Here is a 23,123-nt window from a genome sequence, read left to right as displayed (position 1 = left end):
ATCCCGCAACAGAATGGGAGTCGCTGTCTTCACTTTACGAGAGTGTTTCACATCGCCGTCTCCTTCGTGTAGCATTAGCGAGACACTTAACGCGAATCTGCGAACGCGAGCGTTTCAACGGCGGCGGGCATTTTTGACGCGACCTCGAACCTTGAGCCACCGCGACCCGATGAAATTTCTCTTTGATCCGCGACTCAACGCGAGCGAACGTGCAAATAGGCTACTGACGCAACCAGGAACGCGCCATCAGCCCCACGTAATAGCCGATAATTAGTCGGTGGTTTGCGCAACAGCCATTGTCGACTAATTTATTCCGGTGAACGGTCAAAGATTTGTTCCGCGAACTCTTCCGCCAAAATTGTGTTAGGTTGATGCAGGAGGTTTGTGTTACGTTCGTCAAATAAAAGAGAAGACGAAATCGTCCTATTTCGAAGGACTAATCATTTTCACGAATAAAATGAACGATATTGACTCGGTACTTCTTTAAATATCTACAGAAAAAGATTCTATAGAAAAGATTACTGTAAAGTTTTGCAACTACAAAAGGTACAAATTGACATTCTGTAGCAATTGATTATTCTTTCACTTTGTGTTTTAAAAGCACTACTTATATTTTAGAAACTGAAATGTGTTCTCAAAACATTTGCTATGTTCCTTCAGCAAATAGACTTTACTAGCAATCTACTCCTAGAAGCACTAATAGAAGCACAGTAAAATTGAAGAGAATTTGTATGAGAGAAAAGTACATATTCTCACTAAGCAAAACGAGAATTCTCCTTTTAATAATAAGTCTATCGTATTGGCCAAAGAAAATAGAAAACGAAATTACTCAATTTTGAAGAACTAAATTTTTGCAAATAAATGAACAACATCAACTTGAGATGTTGTTCATTGAGATGTTATTCTTTGAGATACTTAACTAAATAAACTTTACTAGCAATCTACTTCTAGAAACATTACTAGAAGTATAGTAAAATTGAAGAGAATTTTTATAAGAGAAAAGTACATATTCTCGTCAAGCACAACGAGAACTTGCTATTCTCCTTTTAATAATAAGTCTGTCATATTGGCAAAAAAAATAGAAAACGAAATTACTCAATTTCGAAGAACTAAATTTTTGCGAATAAATGAACAACATCGACTCGATATTCTTTGAGATACTTAACTTTCTTTTTAATAGCCAAATTTCCTGTAGGGATTTCATAGAGAAATGACAAATCTTTCGTACTAACACCTGCGGCCTAATCAAACGCGATTTTATCGTCAAAATGTTTCTAAAGTTTCAAGGTATCCGGCGGACGGGAGAAATTGCAAAGTTCTCGCGACGCCACGAACGAGCTCGTCTTTTGTGCAAGAATTAAAAGTGTCAAAAATACAATTTATCCCGCGCGTCGTGGATGGACGTGTAATTTACGCGTGTGTAATGTCGACGTCGGCTGCGCGCGAGAAACTTCGCAATAATTAAAACCTTTTGTCACCTTGACACATGGCGCGCGCATACACACACCTGATCAACGTTTGGATAAGATAAGAGCGTTATAAATATCTCTCTTTCTCTCTCTCTCCCTCCCGCGCAAGCCGCGTTCGCAAATTCGCGCGTTTCGTTCGCCATTTACACTCAAGCTATGTATCTCTTCCTCGCAATCGAGCACTGCTTCGTAAGCGACCAATCAATGTTCGCTCGAAGCACACCAGCGAAAGTTAGCGTCCAATTTTTCCCAACAACTAACGTCGTCTAATGCCGACGGTGGATTTTTCATTTAATTATTATTATTCGCTTAATTATTCCCCTTTTTTTCTGTCGAATGTTGAAGTGACCTTTGTGTAAATTGCATTCCATGGTATCCCATTCGCGTGGATTACGTCGACACCTCAGAGTGTCTAAGTGAGTAACACCTTCCCCGTAATTTCATCGCGGTAATGTCACGACGCGAAATGTCAGACGGAATGAATAATTTCCCAATCGATGAAACTCCGGAACACATTTCTTTCAGAGTGCCTCTTGCACGGCTGCCATAGACGGCGTCTTGCGGCCCTCTCCTTACAACGGCAGATAGGATTTATCGACAACCCGGTTTACTTTGGCGATTGCCCTTCTTTTCCATTCCATGACTCAGACTTATCGTGATAACGGAGTAAGGGCGTGGTACACCGTCTATTACACTGATAACACGTACGTTTCGAGCGCGCACGCCATGCGGGGTTTATAACGCTCCTCCATGATCATCCCGCTTCTAAGAATAACGCGATAAAAGGCAAAAGCCGCGAGTCTTTGATATAACGTCGAAACTTTTTGGAGAGCAACATCTCTCGCCGTGAAGGCGCGCGTCTGCGCGACAATTGGCATTCGACAGCAACGAGAGGCCCCGAATCAATGGCCGAATCGATTTTCCGGGCGCGGACTTCTCGTCGAAAGCTGCGTCACGCGTATCCATTAGCTCCGCTACTCCTATCGGGAAATCTCTAATCAAAAGATCAAGTCTCGATTACACGGCCAACAAGCGGAGCAGCGTGCCGGCGATGAACCGCGAACGATAATGAGAAGCAAGCGTAATAGCAGTCGGCGGAGGACTCGCGGGGAAGAATATACGAGACGGCTGAGCTGCTGGCTTCCCACGCCGCGCCTTTCTCCGCGGGCAATTGACTCGAATCGTAACGCGGTAATGCGCAATAATAATGAAAATAATCCTCGCGACGCTCGCTAAGAGCACATTGTCCGCCGATCGAGCTCTGCTCGCGATCAGTCTCGCACGATGCATTTTCCCACAAATAAAAATACAAAGCCTCTGAGATCGCGTTTTACTCCGCAATCTTCTCATCCGAAATAAAAGACAAAAGTTCCCAGTCCTGGACACTCTTAATGTTTTGGTTTTTAACTCTCTGAGTATGCTCGAAAAAGTTTCGTAGTAAAATCTTCAATTCCTTTTGATTTGCTTAAACTATTGTACGTTGCTTGTAGCAAACACAAATGAAAATCAGATATTTCGTATTCTATTCTTTCTATTCTATTTCTATTCTATTCAGATATTTTGTATTCTATCCTTCAAAAATTCTTCAAAGAAATAGCAATGGAGAGTAAAGAAATATAGATATGCTTATTAAAAAAAAAAAGAAGAAAACCTACTTTGAGGAAATCGCACGATCATTTTAAATCACCACTAAAGGAGTTATTTCGACTTTCAACGTAGAATATTTTTGCGTGATTGTTCGCAAAATGATAGAGGAATTTTGCGTGCAATCTGATTAATTCTCCCTGCAGACAACGTGTATGTCATGAGTCGTCAGACATCCTGTCTACAAAAGATGCGTATGCATGTTTTATATTAAAAGTTGAAATATTCATGTTTAAAAACCAGAATAACAAGATTCTCCATTTAAGTGCGTTCCCTGGCATAATTTTATCTTACACGCGACACACCTGGATATTCTTTCATCGTCAAATCCGATGCTCCTTTTCGCTTTCGTGCTCACTCTTGCACGCATCGCGTCTTCGGGCTCGATTCACGTTACGTAAGGCCTTGTTGAAAAAGAAAAAAAAAGAGGAAAAAAGAATCGCATCGTCGTGCGCGTGGAACAAACGACGGAAACCCGCCGTTACCATTAGCATTACGATGCTACAATGAAATCCACTCGCCTCGAAGGTCTCGAAAGTAAGCAATTCAGCGCTCCGATCTACGCGGCGGGCACGATCGCGGAGGTGAATCGGGAGTAAATCAAGACGTCGTCGTGGCAAGTCAGTCGACGCTAAAAATCGCGCAACGCTCCGCTAATGAGGAACGATCTTTCTTACGGCACCCAGCTGTCTTCGCGGCCTGTGCGCGATCGCCGAGCGCGCATTGCGATCGGTGGGCGGCGTGCCGGACTATCAATCGTCGCGCTCTTTCCGGCTCGCTTTTGCGCAACGTCGTACCGACGGCGATATTCGCAACATTCTCGTACGTGAGGTCAAGCGGAAACGCGGCAAGTGAAAAACTGCGGAGTCACATCGCGGCCGGGTATGAAAAATTCATCAATCATCAGCCACAGGGGGAATCGACGGTCTGCGATTTCACGTTAAACTTTTTGATCATCTTTCCTGTATTTTTTTTCTTTTTTAATCGAAACTGCGTAATCAGATGTATCAATCATACTGTCTAATTAATAATTAACTTTCCGCAGGCCACGATGTGTGTTCGCCCGTTTGCTTTTTCTCTCTCTCTCTCTCACCTTGCCAACATTGGACGCTGTAATTATTTTATCGGTGAGTGAAGGGCGAACGTTTTATTTTTCTCACGCGATTGCAGGCCATTTTAATGCAACATTTCATGCCCCTCACGTACAATTTACCGATACATGAGGCGCCCTTTTTTACGCACGTCCAAATGGAAATAGAGAAAAGGAGAGAGAGAGAGAGAGAGAGAGAGAGAGAGAGAGAGAGAGGATTTGCTTCTCTGGCAAAGGACCGCGATCTCAATTCCCAAGAGAATCCAAAGCCTGACGCGCACTCGTGCACAAAGGAGTCTCTGAGTTCGAAATAATAACTACGCCCGTCAGTCGCCTCGCAACTCGTCCGCCGGCGAACTCCTCTGGAACGATGCGACCAGCAAGATCAGAGAGCGCCTTTCGCCTCTACCCGAGCACGTACACCTTAGTTTGCACACACAGAGTGCATACTTGGCGTTTAGTAACTGTCCGTCTCGCGTGTCACACGTTGACGCGATACCCAGAGCGATCTCGATATCAGACAAATGGAATGGAAAATCGAACAGCTGCTCGAAGAGACGGACATTCAAGCACGTATCTGCGTCGCGCGTGCAACGCTAAATGCGATCATGCAATTTCGGACTTAATCCAGCGAGACAGGCGGCGCCGTGCATTTCGGATGTGTACACAAAGCCGCGGAATCAAACAGCTGCATTTAGCGACGAATGAGAATACGGGGTCTCTTTATTCGCGCTCTAAATGCAGAGTCAACGATGGCAGCGGCCACGTCTTCGCGACGGTCGTGTTTACGCATGTACGAATTATAGATACGGCGCGTTGCATTTTTGCGGGATCGCGGCTGCGTCGTGTCGCGCAAGAGATGACCTCGCTTTTAGCCATAGGAACGTTCGGTTGGCAATCCGACCTTGGAGACGCGCGTACACGTGACGCGAAGTAAGCGTCACACAAGAGCCCTTTCATCTTCAATTATTTCCCTCGCGTATCATCGCGAAAAACGTCCTGGTATAAACGACACGCGCAATCTCGTCGAGATTCTCGCCAGTCTCGAAGGAAAAACAAAAGGGAGACGTCAAAAGCGTTTCTTCCACGAAGGTTCCCGAAGAAATGTAACAGAATGAACCAGCGACGATAAAGCGCAGAGCGTGCGCTATAAATACGCGGCGACACGCGAGCGCGCGCATTCGCCGCGATCCTGAAATACTGCGATATAACGAAATGTCCATACGACAAATTGCGCTTGCCCTAACGAGACCTCGTGCCACGCGCTCGATGCGCGCTTCAGTTCAGTCGCGCCGCAGGATAATCTTCCCTTAAAGCTTCATCTATAATGTGTTATTTGCTTCCTGTTACTTTTTCTTCATCTCTTTCTGACTCAAGCCTTAAACCTTAAACTAAAAAAAAGACAGAAAATAAGAAACAGGAAGCAAAGAACACACATTGTAGATCAGGCTTAAAGAAAGGAGAGAACGCGAGAAGAAGAGCGCTTGAAAACCGCAGCTCGAAAAGCCCTGGCCGGAAGTAAAATAGAGAAAAACGTCGTGGAAGTCGTAGACGTCGGGACACCCCGTAAAGCCGCGGCTATTTTCTTCGAAGGGGACCTCTTTCTTCACTCCGTCGCTCTCTTACCCTTCTCTTCCTCCTCCTATTTCTTCTTCCACCCCCTCACCGTCCCACGAGCCGACCGATCTCTACAGCGAAAGCCGCTTACCTCACGCTGTAGGATCTTCCCGGTTTGGAGGTCATTGCACTGCGGCGGGTGGTCGTCGTAGCGGGGTGGTCGGTGGTGGCGAATCGATTTTCCATGACAGCGTACGACGTCGTTCGTTGGAGGTCGTCTCTCTTTCCTCCCCCCGACCCGCCCGTTCTCTCCCTATTACCCTCGTTCCTCACCTCGCCGCGCTCGTCCCCGTGTTCCTCGTGGCACGTGACCAGGACGTGAACTTCGCTCTTACGAGACCGAAGAGAGCATCCTCTTCAAGATGCAGGTCGATCGATACTTGGTCGCGTCCCTTCGTTCGGTCCTCCTCCGCGCTTATACCCTTCGCTCCTGGTACACGCGTGCTCCCCTCACGTCGACTCGAAGATGTCCAAGCGACACCTGATGGAACGCGAGTTCGGGAGCCTCAGGGTTATCGGCATTGCCCCAGGCCGGTGAATATCCGACGGACGTAAACGACTGACGCGACTGCGTCTCGAATGTACGACGAATAGGTTCGACGATCGGGACTGAGGATGGGTGGGTGGAAAGGAGGGAGGGCCGCGTCTCTCCTCAAGGCTGTCGATTGCTCGTGTCACGATTCGGGAACTCGTGACGTGAATTCGCCAAGTGCGCTACCTCGGCCCGCGAAGTCGGTTTGAAATAACGTAAACAGTTCGCATGACAGGAACCAATGTCACGGCGACGGTGACGCGATCGTTTCTGTTTGCACGGGAATTTATGACTGAGCGACGTTCGTCGAAGAGTGTTTGTTTGTACACCTTCTTCCTCAGCTTTTTCCACGGCTCTTTCACCTTCGTCTTGTCCCGGGCATGGTGGTCCCGGTTGTGTCGCGTCGCGACGCGGCCCCACGTCGGGAAATCCCGGAGTGATCGATGCACGGCGAACCACCTTTCGCGACTGCAAAAAAGCTCACGTGACCGTCGCGAATCACGTCGTTTCCGATTTCTCCGACGATCTCCGCGGATTCGTTATGGATTCTTTGCACACCGCGGCGGCCTTTGTTCCGCGGGTTCACGGATAATCAGCCTTGGAAATTCGCAACTATTGTACCTCCGAAGTCGACAACAAACGAGGTCCATTGAGAAGAAATAGTCGACGATAGTCGGGGATTTTTGCAGGAACGCAGGCGCCCGTGATTTCCGCGAGGGCTATTCACCGACAGCTGTTTGCAAAAGTCCCCGTGTGAAACGATCAATGTCATAGCATGTACAAAACACGAACGTAATCTCCATGTGAAAACGACTCCGCACTAGCACACTGTGTTTAACTGCCGCCGAGGTTTTACGCTCTCAACTTCGACAAACACTCCCGAGTTTACGAGAGAGACTTCCTCTCGTTCACGTGGTCGCGGTCTCTTCGACACCCACGAGCGGAATGAACGAGACTATCCCGAGCGGAGCGAAACGCGTAAAGTGGCTCGTGGCGCCGGGGGTGATTCTCGTGTGCCGACGCGTCGGCGTCGTTGCTGCAATTCGCTGCAACCACCCGTGGTTGCACTACGTTTTACTCCTATCGACCGTATCGCACTGCGACGAGGAATCGGACTGGCCGGTGTGCCGCGTGCCGCGCAGGTTTCATAAGTGCTCGGGAGCGCGCGCAGGCTCGAGCGGCACTACTATGAGAAGCGCAGGTGGCGCCGAATTAAACGCTCGTTAATGTCACTTATCTTCCAAGCGCTCGCTGAAAAGCTCCTTGATCGCGTTAATCACTGAATTACCGTTCAAAATTGAACATCCCGTCGCAGGTCGATCGACCAATCGACAGATACGGAGAAAATTCTTTCCTTGAAAGAAGAAATTATCTAAAGAACGAGAAATTATCTCGAAGAAATGCAGCAGAACGTTTTGTCACTCACAGGTCGAATAGACAAGAGATATATTTACTCGACAGAAGAGTTATAAAAACCAGCAGCCTTACTAGTCAGCAACCTTCAAAGGAGAATACATTTCCCACAAAAAGTCATTCTTTTTTATAATTTTATAACAGATTGGGAAAATGTATGTGTGTGTGTATTATCTTTTTGCTTGAGACAGATATACGGTTTTGAGGAACGGTGAGACGAAGGGACGAAAAAATATCGAAATAATTACAATTTTACAACAGTGACAGCACATGAGCTCAAGGAGAAATTACCCATTGAGGTGACTCGGGAATTAACAGGATTATCCGCGCATTATCTCGTGCAATTTGCACGTTCATCCTTCGCACAGTGCATTCCACGAGCCCGCAGACGTGCCGTTATCGTCGGATCCGCAGTATCAAGCTCGTTGAGAGCCGGCCAATTAAGAGCCGCACGCAACGGACCATTGGCCGCATTAAGGCCCGGACGATCGCCAGATACCCAGCTATCTCGATCGATTTCCGTCCCGAGATCTCCACCCCCGCGAGGCCAAAGCGTGAACGCATGTAGCGACGTTCTAACGGCTGCTAATTACGAACGACGGACTGAGTCACGTCGATGAGGGACAATTAACGCGCTCGCGCGCGCAGTAACAATCACGCCACTCACACCGTCGCACCATTAAGGCGCGCGCATTAGTACGATATTAAACGGCACGACGGTGATGACGAGATACGCGAGCTGCTTATTGCTATTAGGTGACGAGAGAGACTATGCTAAACGAACACCGCGTTTATAACCGCGCCATGACCACCAAAAGTCTGGAATCTGGCTGTCCGCCACATAACTCGCAGCCTGCGGCAAGGCGAGGGGATCAATCGCGATCGGGGTTACCGCAATCCTGTCACTCTTCATGAATTGCGATTTCCATCGTTCCGCCCCCAACCCCTCGAAAATAAATCGAAAATAAAAAGAAAAATCCTCGGCCCGCGTAAATTTAATTTTCTCGATCGACAACTCTTTTGCAACTGAAAGCAAAAAGAGTGAAAATATCGGAGAGATTAAACGAATGGGCATTTTTACATCTCTCGTACATTTTCCGCAATCTCCGTCCGGATCCTTAAATCTCGTGGACACCGCAAACGAGGACGAAAAGTCCGCGGACCAAGTCCGCTGGCGCGGCCCGTCGGACGCGCGTGAATTATAGCCCGCATAAATTTGCGCGGCTTCGCCGTGACAACGCGCCGCGCCCCCGGGCCCGAAATCCGCGGAAGAGCGTGTTTCCGCTCGCGACAGGGACGGAATCCGTCGGCGAAGTAATCCCGACAATGCCCCGGCGAGAGTGCGGCGGCGGCGGCGTAACGCCGCGGCGATTTCGCGCGCGGAGTATTCTAAATCGCGCGCGGCGTTCTCGGACTTGCGCGTCTTGGCCGAGAACAAACGCGGCTGACGCGCTGAGATTACGCGGAATGTCGCGATGAATTTCTGACCCGAGGGGGTCTCTCCCTCTTCTAACTAGCGCATCGTAGCGCGTCGAGCTATTCCAGCCGGAGGGACAGGGCGCGCCGCGCCGGGAATTCGCGCGACTCGCCGGGGAAGGTTGGCCGATGGCACGTACAAATTGCACCAAAAGATAACGCTCGCGACGGCACACCCGTCGCTTCTCATCGGCTCGCGCGAAAACGTCAAGCGCCGCGGTTTAATTAAAAGAGAAAGGATGGAGGAATTGCGGGTCCGGACGACTTGCAACTCACGGTTGTAACTCGCTTGAATTCTTCGCGGTCGATAGTACGACGTTGGCCATCGCCGTCCAGCGCGATCGCGAATGTACCTTGCAAGCTTGCAGCGGAGCAGAGCACAACAGGCTCAAGGAGGATCGCGGAGCTTTCACGACGGATAAAACCGAGGTCTTAAGACTATGTTGAGAGTCGCGACATTCGAGCTTGTCAGGTCCGTTGAAATGCGGCGGCGATAAGTTTCCTCGATTGGCCGCGAAGCGAGCCGGGTGCCTGCTGTGTGATCATTATAAATTACGCGTAATGGTACTAGGCTGAAAATGGCACACACTAGCTGAAACTATGCGGAATGTTGCCGCAGATCGCCAAGGCGGACGCTTTCTTGAATTACGGCCGCACGAGGTACTTCGCCGGCCGTTTCTCGCGCTTGCAACACCAATTGCGTTTGTACACGTGTACTGAGGCTAGAACCGCGTGTCTCTTTCGTGTTGCGCGCGCGTACGGTTGAAGACGCGAGTCCCCGATGCAAGTCCCGGGTCGTGTTTTTCCGTGCGCCTCTCACGCAGCAAATTATATCGCAAAGTAATTTCTCTGTCGCCCCCGATGTGAATCTCACTCGACGCCTGTGCTTCGCTCCACGTCTATCGATCGGTCTCCCTGTGACCGATACGCATGAGCGAAGTATGTTCTTATTGACTTGATCTGCTTTGACTTTCCGTGCGCGCGTTTCACTTTCCGCTACTGCGGGGGGAGAGAGAGAGAGAGAGAAAGAGAGACAGAGAGAGAGCGAGAGAGAGCGAACAACGGTATATTTCGACGTTAACGGTCGTAAAAAGGCATCTCCCACGATCGTCACGCGAGAGGGCCCGTGTCTCAGCGCCATTCGAACGACGGTTCGCGCTGCATAACATCCTTCTCACTCGCGAGCGAACGAATCGTGAAATAGACGACTTAATTTCGGCGACTGACACGCTTCTGGTCTGGAATAACGTCGCGGCCGACGGCGCCGGTAATTCATGTCGGATGACAGCGGTGTAATTTAGGCGCCACATAAATCCGCGAACGTTGTCGGCCGGTGGTCAAAGATGAAGTCGCGCGACGAAGTTTCGCGCATACCGTAAGCGGGATTCCAGAGCGGCGGCGCGTACACGGCCCCGCGGACGCGTACTCCCCGGGGAAACCACAAAGAAAGTCGCCTGGAATGCCGGGAGAGTCGCAGACGCGTAAATCGCTCGGCGCTCTCTCGTGCGCATAGGTGCGCACACTCCCGTGTAAATATAGAACGCGTCCCGAAATATGTCTTTCAGTCCGCACTTAAAATCGTCGCTTCCGCCGGCGATCCGTCGGGGTTTCCACCACCTAAAGGGCCGCGCTACGAGACCGTCGACGCCGCCGCGGCAGCCGTGCTTTCTCAACGCGATGCAAGCGTCGGCGACGCTCGTCTCGCGGATCGATCGCTCGATGAGCTTTCAAAAATAATACCACCTCAAGAAACGAGCAACGCCGTCAGTCCTCTCGAGTTCGGTGCGTTCCTGACGACTACATTCGTGCGAAAATAATGTCGCGTTATTCCAAGTCGAACTCCTCGCGGCTTTCTCGCTACGACGAGATTCGGGCATTTCTCGCAGCGTGAGGAGAAACATCCGTGTGACCGGGAGAATTCCTCAAGGAAGCGATAAGGGAAGAAGAAGTCTATCGATCCACGTGATCGTTCAGGCGTGAAGCCAGTGTCTTAGAATGATGGGTAGATCGGATTTGCGATCGAGCGGTGCCGCACGAGAAGGCCGCAGGGTTTACGCTGCACGAACCATTGATCTCGGATTTGTTCAGTTCGTGTCGTGATAGATCCGTCTATTTCAGTACACGAATTGTGCACCGTCATCGAAGAAAGCTCGTAATAATAATAATAATAATAATAATTGCGACAACTTGGTAACACTCGCTTTCTAGCCGAGACCGCGGAGAGACAGATGAAATTCGACTATCAAGAAATAACCTAGGTAAAATAAAAGCTGACTTACTTTTTCATTTGAACGGACCGACCACGGCCTGTTGACTGATTACGACCTGATGATTGATTGCGGCCTGTCGACTGATTGCAGCCTGATGATCTTGAATAATTTATATTCCGTGGGTACTCACACTGAGATAACATAATAAGAAACTATGCAAAGACTACGAGAAAACTATAAAGTACACTAAATGTTCAGTGTGGAAAACCTGACTGAGATATCGACCAACTCTGACTGACTGAGAAGATACACTGAGAACTCTCTGACTGCAGATTCAGTAAAAATCGTGTTGAACACAGAGAAGCGTCTTTTATACTGAACTTCAGGGGTGGTGAGTCCCGATCTACAATAGATGTAGTAAGCTTTAAGCCGTAAGAAATTAACCAATCACAATTATTCCTCTATAATTCCACTGTGATTGATCAATTTTTTAAGACTTAAAGCTTACTGCACCTATTGTAGATCGGGACTGACTTTCAGGGGTGGTGACAGGGGAGTGGACTCTTCAAAAGTCTGTTTCTCAATTGGTGAATTTGTTAAGAAGAAAGTAAGAAAAGGCTTTTGAAATCCTTTGGAGCAGAGACAATAGAGATTTTTATCTAAAGAACAGAGAATAGAGATTTATGTTTTCGGGGTCTTGTTTTATCTGATTGTTTAAGAAATGACAAGGGTCGTGTTGTCAAACAATACAGAAAAATGCGGTATTTTCTTTCTAATATTTCTATTTTAACCTATTAACACTAGAATTAACTGTGACACTTCACACATCTAGCAAGCAAGTAAATTCTTTAGAAAATTCACACAATTCTTTAGACACTTCACATATCTAACAAGCAAGTAAATTCTTTAGAAAGTTTTATCAATTGAATGGGCTTAAAACCTACAGCTATAAATAGATGACATAGCACTCAACATATTAAGATGTCTCTTTTAGAAGTTTCTGCTACCTGAGATGAAAGATTTTTTAAAAGGTTTTATTCCTCTCTCTCTCTCTCTCTCTCTCTTGACACATTTTAAAGTTCCCTAACCTTATCTTTTACTCCTTTTTCTAAAATTTATTCTATTGTTGAAATAAATGTACAAAAAATGTTGGAAATATTAGAAATAAATGTTGGAAAATTGCGAAATTCTCAAATAAATTTTACGCGAATGACCTTAGAAACCGGTTAACGGTTAACATGCAAGTGTGACCTATCGTGGTTGTTTAGCTGGCGGCTCTCAATTATTTATGATCACTTGTACGACGCGATACGGCGAATACAACGAAAGGTTTCCATCACGGATCCTGAAAAGGTGAGCGGGCTTTCGCGGTTTGCATTGTTCCACGAAAGGACGATCGGGTGAACATATCGCGCGAGTCTCTCGTCTCTTCATCAATTCGCCGCAACGTGGAAGGTGTGGTCAGTCAGATAGCTCGGCTTTTTCGCTTGCAATAAGGTTAACCGGGCGAGAGCCGCCTTTCGCCTTTTATCGCGGCGCGGTGCATCTATGCACAAAAGAGTATTCTTTTCGACCGAAGTCGACGCGCGAAATGCCAGCAATCAACGATGGTTGTTGCCGAGGAGATCACCGTAAGATACTGAAGTAACAGAAGAAAGTAAAACCAACACGTTTACGTAATCAGGCGCGCCATTGAATAATTAATAGAACCACGCGAACGTCTCGGGCTTGACGGCGAAACGTGCGACTCAGAATCGAACGGAATCGACTGTTCGATTGCGAACGCGAACGTGAATCCCGAGTGCTCGCGTCGACGCGCGCTCCATCGTCAGCTGCAACAAAGCAAGCCCGGCGACTGTTAATTACATACATTAGGCGTGCAGCGGGACGAAGATTGATCACCGGTTACGACGATCGCCAGTAATCGGGGTCTTGTCTCGTGTGTACGTACACATCGTCGCCGTCGTATCACCGCGCGGCCGACGAAAGCAAGTCCAGTCTCCGCGGCCGTCACGCACGACGGACCAAATAACAATCGGAAGAGCGTGCATCGCTCGCGCACATCGAAGGTTAATTGAACGCGACCCCGCGCGTTCGACAACACGTGGGCGGCCGGTAATTGTAATCCATGGGATTAGCCGCAGCTGCCGCGTCCCCGAGAACACAGCACCCTCTCTTTCTCCCTCCCCCTCCCCGGGCGCGTGTGTCACTGGCCGTCGCAGGAAGAGGAATAGACAGAGTGCGGCTACTCTTAACGAGGGTAGTTACCCCACGAATCGTAGATTTCCCCAACTTTCCCCAGCCATCTGCCACGCGGCAGAATTCGACAGGACTCTCCTAGTATCGATCGGAACGTGGATTCATGGGGAAAAAACGCGAGCCGACTGAATGAATTCGAATAACACGGAAACTTCTCGAGCTAGGATATAGCCTATTCTGTGACTTCCCAACGACGATATGATGTGTCCTTTCCACATGACAAAACTATTGTCAAAAGTTACAAGGACCTATTAGGGCCCCTACACGGACGCTAAATAAGTATTTCTAATTTCAAGCTGAAACAACATGATGCTTTCCATAAACGGAAAACAAAATAGTGCAAGGAGAAAATATTATACATGGAAAAAAGAATATTCTTATTTAGAGAATATCTGTATTCTCAACATGTTCATGTTGAAATGAAATTATATAGCGTTAAACTTGCTTAAGAAGAAATTGAATATAGTTCCACTAAAAGTATAATATTCTCGTTCAAGAATAATTTTCTTGAATTGAGAATAATGAATTTTAAATATCGAAAAAAACGATATTTTCAAACCAAGAATTACTTTAACTTGAAATTATCTATGGTGGACTAATATGTATAACTTGTCATAACATTATAATATTGTTGAAATTCAAAAATATTAAATTGTAAGAAAATAATATATTCTTGCTTATACATTGAGAGAAAAATTATATTAAAATTAACAAATATTTCCTTGATGGGTGCCATTAGCATATTTACTTGAAACTACATTCTCGTTATTTAAACCAAATATTGTTTATTTAAATCAAGTAAATAATATTTGATTTAAATAAAGAGAATGTAGATTTAAGTAAATATATTAATGGTATCCATCAAGAAAATATTTATTGATTATAATTTTTCTCTCAGTGTATGAAACAATGATCGCGTCCATTAGAATATGTAAGTCTCAAATTGATACTTAATTTTTTCCGTGTAATGAAAATTACAACAAAACTTTTATCATCTTGATCCATACAAAATTATCATAATTTCAAAATATTATGCATGCTCGACTTTTTGCCACAAAATTATTGTAATTACTTGAATATCTTTTATATATCATACATCAGGTTTGTAGATCGTCAAATTTGCTATATATTTCTGTAGTAATTTATACTACAACTCCAGTATAGTCCAGCTTCAACAAAAACACTCTGCAAGGAGATATAATTGTAATGTAATTTTTATTATAATATTTTCTCCGTGTGGCACAGCACAAGCAGTTGATCGTTCCTTCCGATCGACTGTCGCGATATCGTTACTATCGAGTTTCGTTTCTTTTCTCTCTTTCCATCGACTCATTGCGACACATCGCGACGGTGGATTGGAATACAGAATGATTGTCCTGCGACGTTGCAAACACCTCCGGTAACAATCGGTCATCGAGATAAAACGGCTCGTGTTACCGCGCGCAACGGATTCTAATCCCGTCTGTAAGGTCCATTGCGACACCGAGGAGGTCCGCGATGCCGATGGTGTAACTTTCCAGCCCAGAAAACGGGAATGAACGCGGACGAAGGTCTGTCGAGAGAATTCCGTCGACCTACTCACACATTCACACTAGTGAATGCGTTATTTCGATAGTATTTCTTATAAGAAATAATGCACGGAACATATTTGGAATTGAAGAGACAAATTTCTCCTGCATTCAACCGACTCTAAGCGCAAGTTCGACGTACGATAATGAGAAGAGACATTAAGCGAATTTTATGAGCCTGAATGAGTCAAACGAATTAAAAGTGAATTAAACGGATAAATTAGAGAGGAGACCTCTCGAGAGGTCGACATTAGCGTCGCTTTGTTGTTCGCTAAATTGAACCCCGCGCATAAGAAAAAGAGAGATAGAGACACACACACAGAGAGAGAGAGAGAGAGAGAGAGAGAGAGAGAGAGAGAGAGAGAGGAAACACTAAAAAAAATATATTTGATATTTGTAATTATAATTACACAGAGAAATATTATCATTATAAATTATAATCAGGCAAACTATTTTTTTATTAAATTCCTCTATAATGTTAATGATAATAACCTTATATGCATGTTATTACTATTATGTTTTCATGTTGGAATAATCAAAAAAGATGGAGCTAAAAATAATTATAATTTTAGTTAGGTCAACTATTTTTTCTCTCAGTGCAAAAGAGAGAAAGAGAGAGCGGGGGAAATCATGCGTGGTTGAAAACACCTCTGGAAATAATCGCGACGATGCTGTACGAAAATATCTCAATTACGCGCACGGCGTTCTCCTGACATTTATAAAATTACATAGGATTCACTTGACGAGCGTCGATGCTCCCTACTCGAGTCTGGCGCATACTTGGCTGGATATCCAGCGCATACGACGAGGAAGATTTACGCCGGCATATTAATTAAAACACCCGGGGATTTCATTCTCACGAGGTAGCGCAGGCACTAAGACGGGCTCTCGTTTCCTAGCAGATCTCGCGAACTTAATGAGCAGACAAGCGGAAAGGAGCGCGCTGGCGGCGCCGGCTAAGTCGCGGCGCGTGCTACGCGATCGCGGCGCTAACTTTTGAATTATCTCACGGTTGCTTCAAATCCGCGGGTGTCGATACTAAGTGGGATGCTATTCTACTCGTTCCCGCAAGAGGAAAAAAGGCGAATGAGAATTCGCCTGGAAAAAAGGCGGGAGAGAATGGACAGATTTTTCTCTCCGCCTCTCTTTTATCTCGCCCGCGAGAAATCCTTGACAGTGAGACCAGGAGAGAAAGTACCGGCAGCTGGTCGAAGAGATTAACAACAGCGCGTAGAAGAGGACAAGTCGCGCGAACGATTAACGGTGATCTCCTCGAATGCCGCGCAGGTTGCCCGTAAGAATTACGAGTTGCAGTCCAGGCGTGATGATGAGCGTCTCTCGCGGAAAATGCGCGTCCCGATATCGTCGTGTGTGAATTATCCGACTCACGCGGCTTCGTACCTCGCGATTCTACGTCCGTCGGAAGAGCCCGACTGCGAGATACCGACGCGTCCCTCTCGATGCCGTCATGCGGGATTTATCGCGGCGAGTAGATCTTCGCGTCCCCGGCGATGCGTTGCACCTCGCGCCGCGTCGCACCGCACCGCACACCAAGACATCCGTCTTCTAATTACGCGCGATCGAGGCGGCAGATATTTATCGAGATACGCGGATCATTTTGCGTTTTACCGCGTGCACGACTGCGATTGCGGCTGAATGGCTATTGGAAACCACTACCTGAATCTCGGGACGATCTCTCGCGATTGCGCGCGGCCACATCTGCGGAAACGCATTCAACTTACCGGCTGGCGATCGCTCATCTCACGACTCGAGGCCTCGCGTTGAATTTTCATCTTGCGGGAACGGCAGCACATGGTGGAGATGCAGTTTAACACTGGAACGCCCGATAGAATCATTGTGACTACTTTAGGGTGTCGCGAATTCTATTTCACATAGTCTAGGAAAATAACTCTCATGACTTTCAATTAATTTTGAGGAAGAGCACGTTGAAAGAACAACGGAAGAGATCGATAATATTGTGATGAATTACTTTATGATTTATCTTGGATACTCAAACAAGAGAGTCATCTTGACTCTTTATTTAATTGTCAATATTATAAAAATAATATATACAAATTACTATATGAAATTTAATTTTTAATCCTGATTAAGTTTAAATTATGAAAATTGTTGTAATTTACTCACAATATATAAAATGACTATATTTTGCAAATTATCCTTAGCAAAAGTCATTATTAATACGAGTAAATGAGAGAGAGCTTTAAAATGCTAGAATCGCGAGCAGTCGACATGATTCCGTGGGGCATCCAGAGGGAGTTGTTCCCGGGCATTCTGGTGTTAACGGGATTTTTATGTCCGTTAGGGAAGCTCTACCGTGCAGGAACTTCCGCTTTCCACATCGGATCCCTTCGCCGGGCACGCCGGCTGGGCAAGGTTACGGATGTTCGCTACGTTAAGTAACAATCCCCGGGCAATTCCATGCCTGGGTAAAACGTAATTAGCAACTTCGCGCGGCGCGATGTCGTTAAATAGCGCCGGCTACCCTGCGGTTTTTCAAGTGTACTTAATTTCACGGTCACCTCGCGTCCTGCCGGCGGGCACAGGAAGGCAGTGAGATCATTGAAGATTACGCCAGCCGGCGTAATTTGCGCTGACACCGCGCGATCAGATGCAAAAAATAGCGAGAGAGCCGTTCCCCGCGTGCGCGAAGTATGCCACGCGCCGAACTGCCACGACTGCCCTATCTGCAGAAATATATCGCGGTTTCACTGGCTTTCGAAATGATAATCGTAATGAGACACGATTTTCCCGCGTATCGCCCCGTATCGGATCGCGATCGCGAGTACATCCGCGGGGCCGGATCCGCTTTCACGTGACCTTGGAAACCTGACCCTAACGAGAGAGAAAACCTCCCGCGAAAAACGATTCGCGCCCTCCCAGCGCCGCGTCGCGTCGCGCAGGTGAGAGAAAACTTAATTCCGCTCGCCCGTCGTTTCGCTCCGCCGCGATTTATGGCCCGGCATTGTTGCACGACCGACAATCTAAGTTTCACGTAGGCGGACAAACCGTGGTTGCGAACGCGCAGTCATTGATATTCCACGGTGGTAAAGACAATGACCTGGTTAACCCGCGATAGCGGAATCGGTGTCAATACCATGATGACGGTTTGTTGTCGCGGACGGCGACCGGAAGACACTCGATAGATATGAATATCGATGCAGCTCGAAACGATATGGCTCGCGTTATTCGCACTACTGTTGAAGTATCACAAAGTTTCGCCCTACAAAGGGTTAAAAATATGAACATTTAAACTTTTTACATAAAATAGGTATGCATATATTCTATGTTGAAAGTTTAAATATATTCGTATTTAAAGACCGAAATAATGTTCAGAATTAGATACGTCTCCGGGAATTGGTACTTTTGTTTTACCTTTCTTCGAGACATTCACAAAATATGTCATATATATTGTTCGTGAACGTTTGTATTTTCTATTCGAGAACAAGTTCTCTCGCGAGTCGGTGAAATCGATGAGACGGGCGAGTACGTCTCCGGTCAAGGCGGTTTCACTTTCTATAAAAACGTAGCCGGTTTCGGAAAAGGAATTACGGGAAAATCTTTGGGCGCTCTTGCTTTCCTCCGGAATCTAACGAGCTGGAAACCGGTTTCCTGTTGCGAGTTGTTTACACGTACACGAGTAGTTGGAAAAAAGATTCGAGGATATCGCACGGCGTTTGTACAAGAAACATTGTTTAGTTTACAAATGACCGCGTACGACGTATAGATAAGTGTTTTCTAAAGATAAAGTCTCAAACACACACACACATATAGAGCCGAGAAAATTCACGAGTTCTTCACTAAAGTCTTCCTGTTATTATCTTATCGAGATCGTTTTACATTACTGAGATGTAATTATCTCAGAGATGTATATTACTGAGAGGAAATTATCAGTTACGTGTCTGTGATGCGAGCCATAATTGGCTATGGTTATACAACAATGATTCAATTCACTATAAATCGAGAAAATTGAAAATGAAAATTTGATATATGATTTAAAAGACAACACTGACAAGTAAACCTACCCAAAATGTACACTTCGATTTCTTTCTAATTTGGCACAAATGTAGAAGTACAAAAAATATGTAGGTTATATTTTTTAATTTTGGCCCATTTTGAGTTTCACAAGCAGTTTATAGCTTTTTAATGTTCTCACTCCTTATAAATAAGTACAAAATGCATAAGAAATAAAATTGAATACAAGATATAGTTAAATAATTAGTTTAATAAAATCGGCATAGTTGAGACACGAATCATTCTAAATTTCTTTAGCCGAGATTCCAACCAAAACATCTTAAATCTGTGCTAAATTAATCAAAAATGGTTAGAATCTCGGTCAAACCGCGAAATCCGGCAATTTTAATAAAAATTTTAACAAAATCGATATAACTGAGACACAAACCATTCTAAATTTCTTTAGTCGAGATTCCAACCGAAATATTTCAAATAAATAAATATATAATAAACAAATAAATAAATATAACAAATAAATAAATAAATATTTCTAAATGCTAAATTAGTCAAAAATGATTCGAATCTTAGCCAAACCGAGAGAGAAATCCGGCAATTTTAATTAAAATTTGAACAAAATCGTCACAGTTGAGACTCATATCATTCTAAATTTCTTTAGCCGAGATTCCAACCGAAATATTTCAAATCTGTGCTAAATTAGTCAAAAATGTTTCGAATCTCGGCCAAACCAAGAGAGAAATTCAACAATTTTAATTAAAATTTGAACAAAATCGGCATAGCTGAGACACAAACCATTCTAAATTTCTTTAGTTGAGATTCCAACCGAAATATTTCAAAGCTATGCTAAATTAATAAAAAATGGTTCGAATCTTGGCCAAATCAAAAAATTATTTGTATAAATAATTTTTTTTTCAACTTTTTAAAGGTTTTATTTAAACATTTTATTATTTATACAAATAATTTTACACATTTGACTTCATATTCATAATCAGCAAATCAAAAACGCCTATATCTTGTACTCAATTTTATTTCTTATGCATTTTTATTCCACTTATCGATGATAGGAGTGACAACATTAAAAAGCTATAAACTGCCCGTGAAACTCAAAGTGGGCCAAAATAAAAAATATGATCTAAATTTTTGTACTTCTATATTTGTACCAAATTAAAAAGAAATCGGAGTGTAACTTTTGGGTAAGTTTACTTGTGAGATTCTTCGCGATCGTTCAAAAACTCAAACATGATCAATTTTCTTTTCTTTAAAAGTGTTTATTGACAAGTTTAATTCTTAAGAAATAGGTAAAAAATGCGCAATTAAAGTAGAAGATACATACTATCTTTTTAATTAATTCTAGGTGTCATAATACTTGGATCGTTGTGTAGAAATACGTATGAACTGCCGATTAGTAAGAAAAACATCATAGTGAGTTGGATTATTCTTGCATAATTATACTCGATTGTGTTCCTCGAACCATGGAAATCGCCAAGACGATAAAGTCATCGATTCCCTCCTGATTCGCTTTACTGCGCATTCCCACGCCAAGGAGAATCCGCAAGAGCGGTAATATTTCGCAATTCACGGGGCTTCTGTCGGTTTCCCAATGCTCAGCCTCGGCCAATATTTAGTACGTACATCTCTTTATTAGCACGTGTACGGCGCGCGTTTTTTACAATAGTTTCTTATCGTGCGGGTGACGTCGCACGTAGGCGATTACGAAACAGGAGAATTACACTTATAAATACACGGCGAAGTAAGCGCGGCTAATGTAAGCACTCAGGATATCGCAGATTATTGAAGTCTCGCGATGGAAAATATTTGCGGCCGCTCGGCGTTGCGGACAGGATTTTTTTGACGTAACGAAACAAGTCATTACGCTGCGCGCGAGCTTCGCGATTGAAAGTTCCCGTATCGCCGGAGCCCGCGTGTCTTTCACATGCATCGTAACTCGAGGCCCGCTTCCTCGTTTCAGAATTAAGGACGAGGCACCGGAGGTCCCATTCCGAATAATTACCCGGACCTCCGGACTCGACTCGACTCACGCGACGTGGGAAATAAAACAATCGCGAGCGGACAGAGAATGTGTCCTGTGGCTCGGCGACTATCCCGGAACGAGAGTGAGTTCAAGTAACTGTGTGTACGGCCCCGCGAAGCTGGGAATTTTAGGGTGAGGACGGTAACGAGCCGGCGGAACTCTCGGAGAGTACTCGCGCGTACTTGAGGCCACCGCGTGGCCTAGTTATTACCACGATGACACCGATGACATTCCAACCGGGTCAGCCGGTGCATAATAGATCGTTGCACTTTATTTCCCAGCGCGCATATCGCGACCCGACGCACAGCGCGACATGCGTTTGCCGTTGCAACGCGCGATAATCGATGAGGCTAACGAGGCGGGAAGATCGAGTACAAACAGTACCATGAAATTTACTTTTAAGAGAATGCTGAAGCTGAAAACTTCACCGACAGAACTTCACTGACATTTTTCTGCAAAGTTTACGTCGTGGTTACACAGAATTATAAATGCTTTTACGCAATAAAAGTACGTGCAAAAACAAATAGGAGCATTGCTCGATATATGACGAAAACAAACAAAAAATTTTTAATGTAAAATCAAGCTGTCAGTAAGTATAATATTTGTCTAATCCAAAAGTTCCGCAGCTTGTACATACCGAAATTGTGGATACTCCAAATAGAAAAATTTTGAAGAACATTGCTCTACCTTTGCGGAAAAAACTACAAGAATTCGGAAAAACTACTGACATGTTATTGAAAAATTGTAGTTCTTCAATAGTATGCCAGTAATTTTTTCGTATTTCTATAGTTTTTTTTCCATAAGGGTATCTTCGCATCTGCACTTGGAAGCTTAAGAATATCGAAAAAGTTTGCAGAAAGATTCTATACATATATGATTAGGTTTTCCGTTGAATATAGTAAAATAAAGCAACACACATTCATGTAAGTTCCGTATATATAAGAAATACGAAAAGGATAGCATGATTATGTTAATGACGATCGTTTCTGTATTATCGACATTATTTGAGTTCGTCATCGACTCCAGCATCTTATGGAGATGCTGAAGCTGAAAACTTTACCGACAGAACACTGACATTTTTCTGCAAAGTTTACACAGAATTACAAATGCTTTTACGCAATAAAAGTACGTGCAAAAATAAATAGGAGCATTGCTCGATATGTGACGAAAACGAGCAAAAAATTTTTAATGTAAAATCTCAAACTATCAATAAACGTAATATTTGCCTATATATACTTTGCCTGTATATACTGAAAGTGTGGATCCTCCAAACAGAAAACTTTTGAAGAATATTGCTCCACCTTCGCATCTGCAACTTTTGGAAACTTAAAAATATCGAAAAAGTTGGCAGAAAGTTTTCTATATATACAGGGTGTTCCGTAAGTCGAGGTCAATCGCTCGGGAGATAAATGGGGAACCAAAAACAAGAAAGAAAGTTGATACAAACATAGGTAAAAAAATGCGTTGTCTTCGAGTTATCGCCATTTTTATGTTAAAATTTGAAATTGCTTTGTCTTCGAATTTTTTTGTCAAAATTGAAACATAAGATGGTTTTTATGAGTTTCAAAACACAACTAAAGTCAAATAAAAGTTGCGAGTTGCTTTAACACTACCCAGGATGCACCGCGTGGAGGTACAGCCTGCTTAGCATCTCTTGGCAGAGATCAAGACCCCACAGTTCGTCACTCCTGTGGTATTTAGTGACTCCAAACAACCAAACAAACTTTAGTTATGTTTTGAAACTCATAAAAACCATCTTATGTTTCAATTTTGACAAAAAAATTCGAAGGCAAAGCAATTTCAAATTTTAACATAAAAATGGC

General features: G+C 44.7%; 1 protein-coding gene across 6 annotated transcripts in view; it reads right to left on the bottom strand.

Annotated features, from left to right (window-relative positions):
• Positions 1-23,123, bottom strand: part of LOC116853257 (repressed by EFG1 protein 1-like) — a 55,478-nt gene that overhangs the window by 18,735 nt on the left and 13,620 nt on the right. The window contains exon 1 of one of the 6 annotated variants that reach the window (XM_032834252.1): positions 11,521-11,543. The exons of 2 other annotated variants lie outside the window; for them this stretch is intronic. In XM_032834252.1, coding sequence (XP_032690143.1) covers positions 11,521-11,528 — 8 coding nt within the window. In that variant the 5' untranslated portion in view covers positions 11,529-11,543. Of the gene's footprint in view, positions 1-5,829; positions 7,480-11,520; positions 11,544-23,123 lie in introns of those variants that run through there. 3 more of the 6 variants (XM_032834262.1, XM_032834277.1, XM_032834283.1) reach the window with 3 other exon arrangements.

This window comes from Odontomachus brunneus, unplaced genomic scaffold, assembly GCF_010583005.1.
Source record: "Odontomachus brunneus isolate Ranch 3 - 2012 unplaced genomic scaffold, Obru_v1 Obru_scaffold_006, whole genome shotgun sequence".
NCBI classification, from domain to species: Eukaryota; Metazoa; Arthropoda; class Insecta; order Hymenoptera; family Formicidae; genus Odontomachus; species Odontomachus brunneus.
This window is presented reverse-complemented; position numbering and strand designations above follow the sequence as displayed.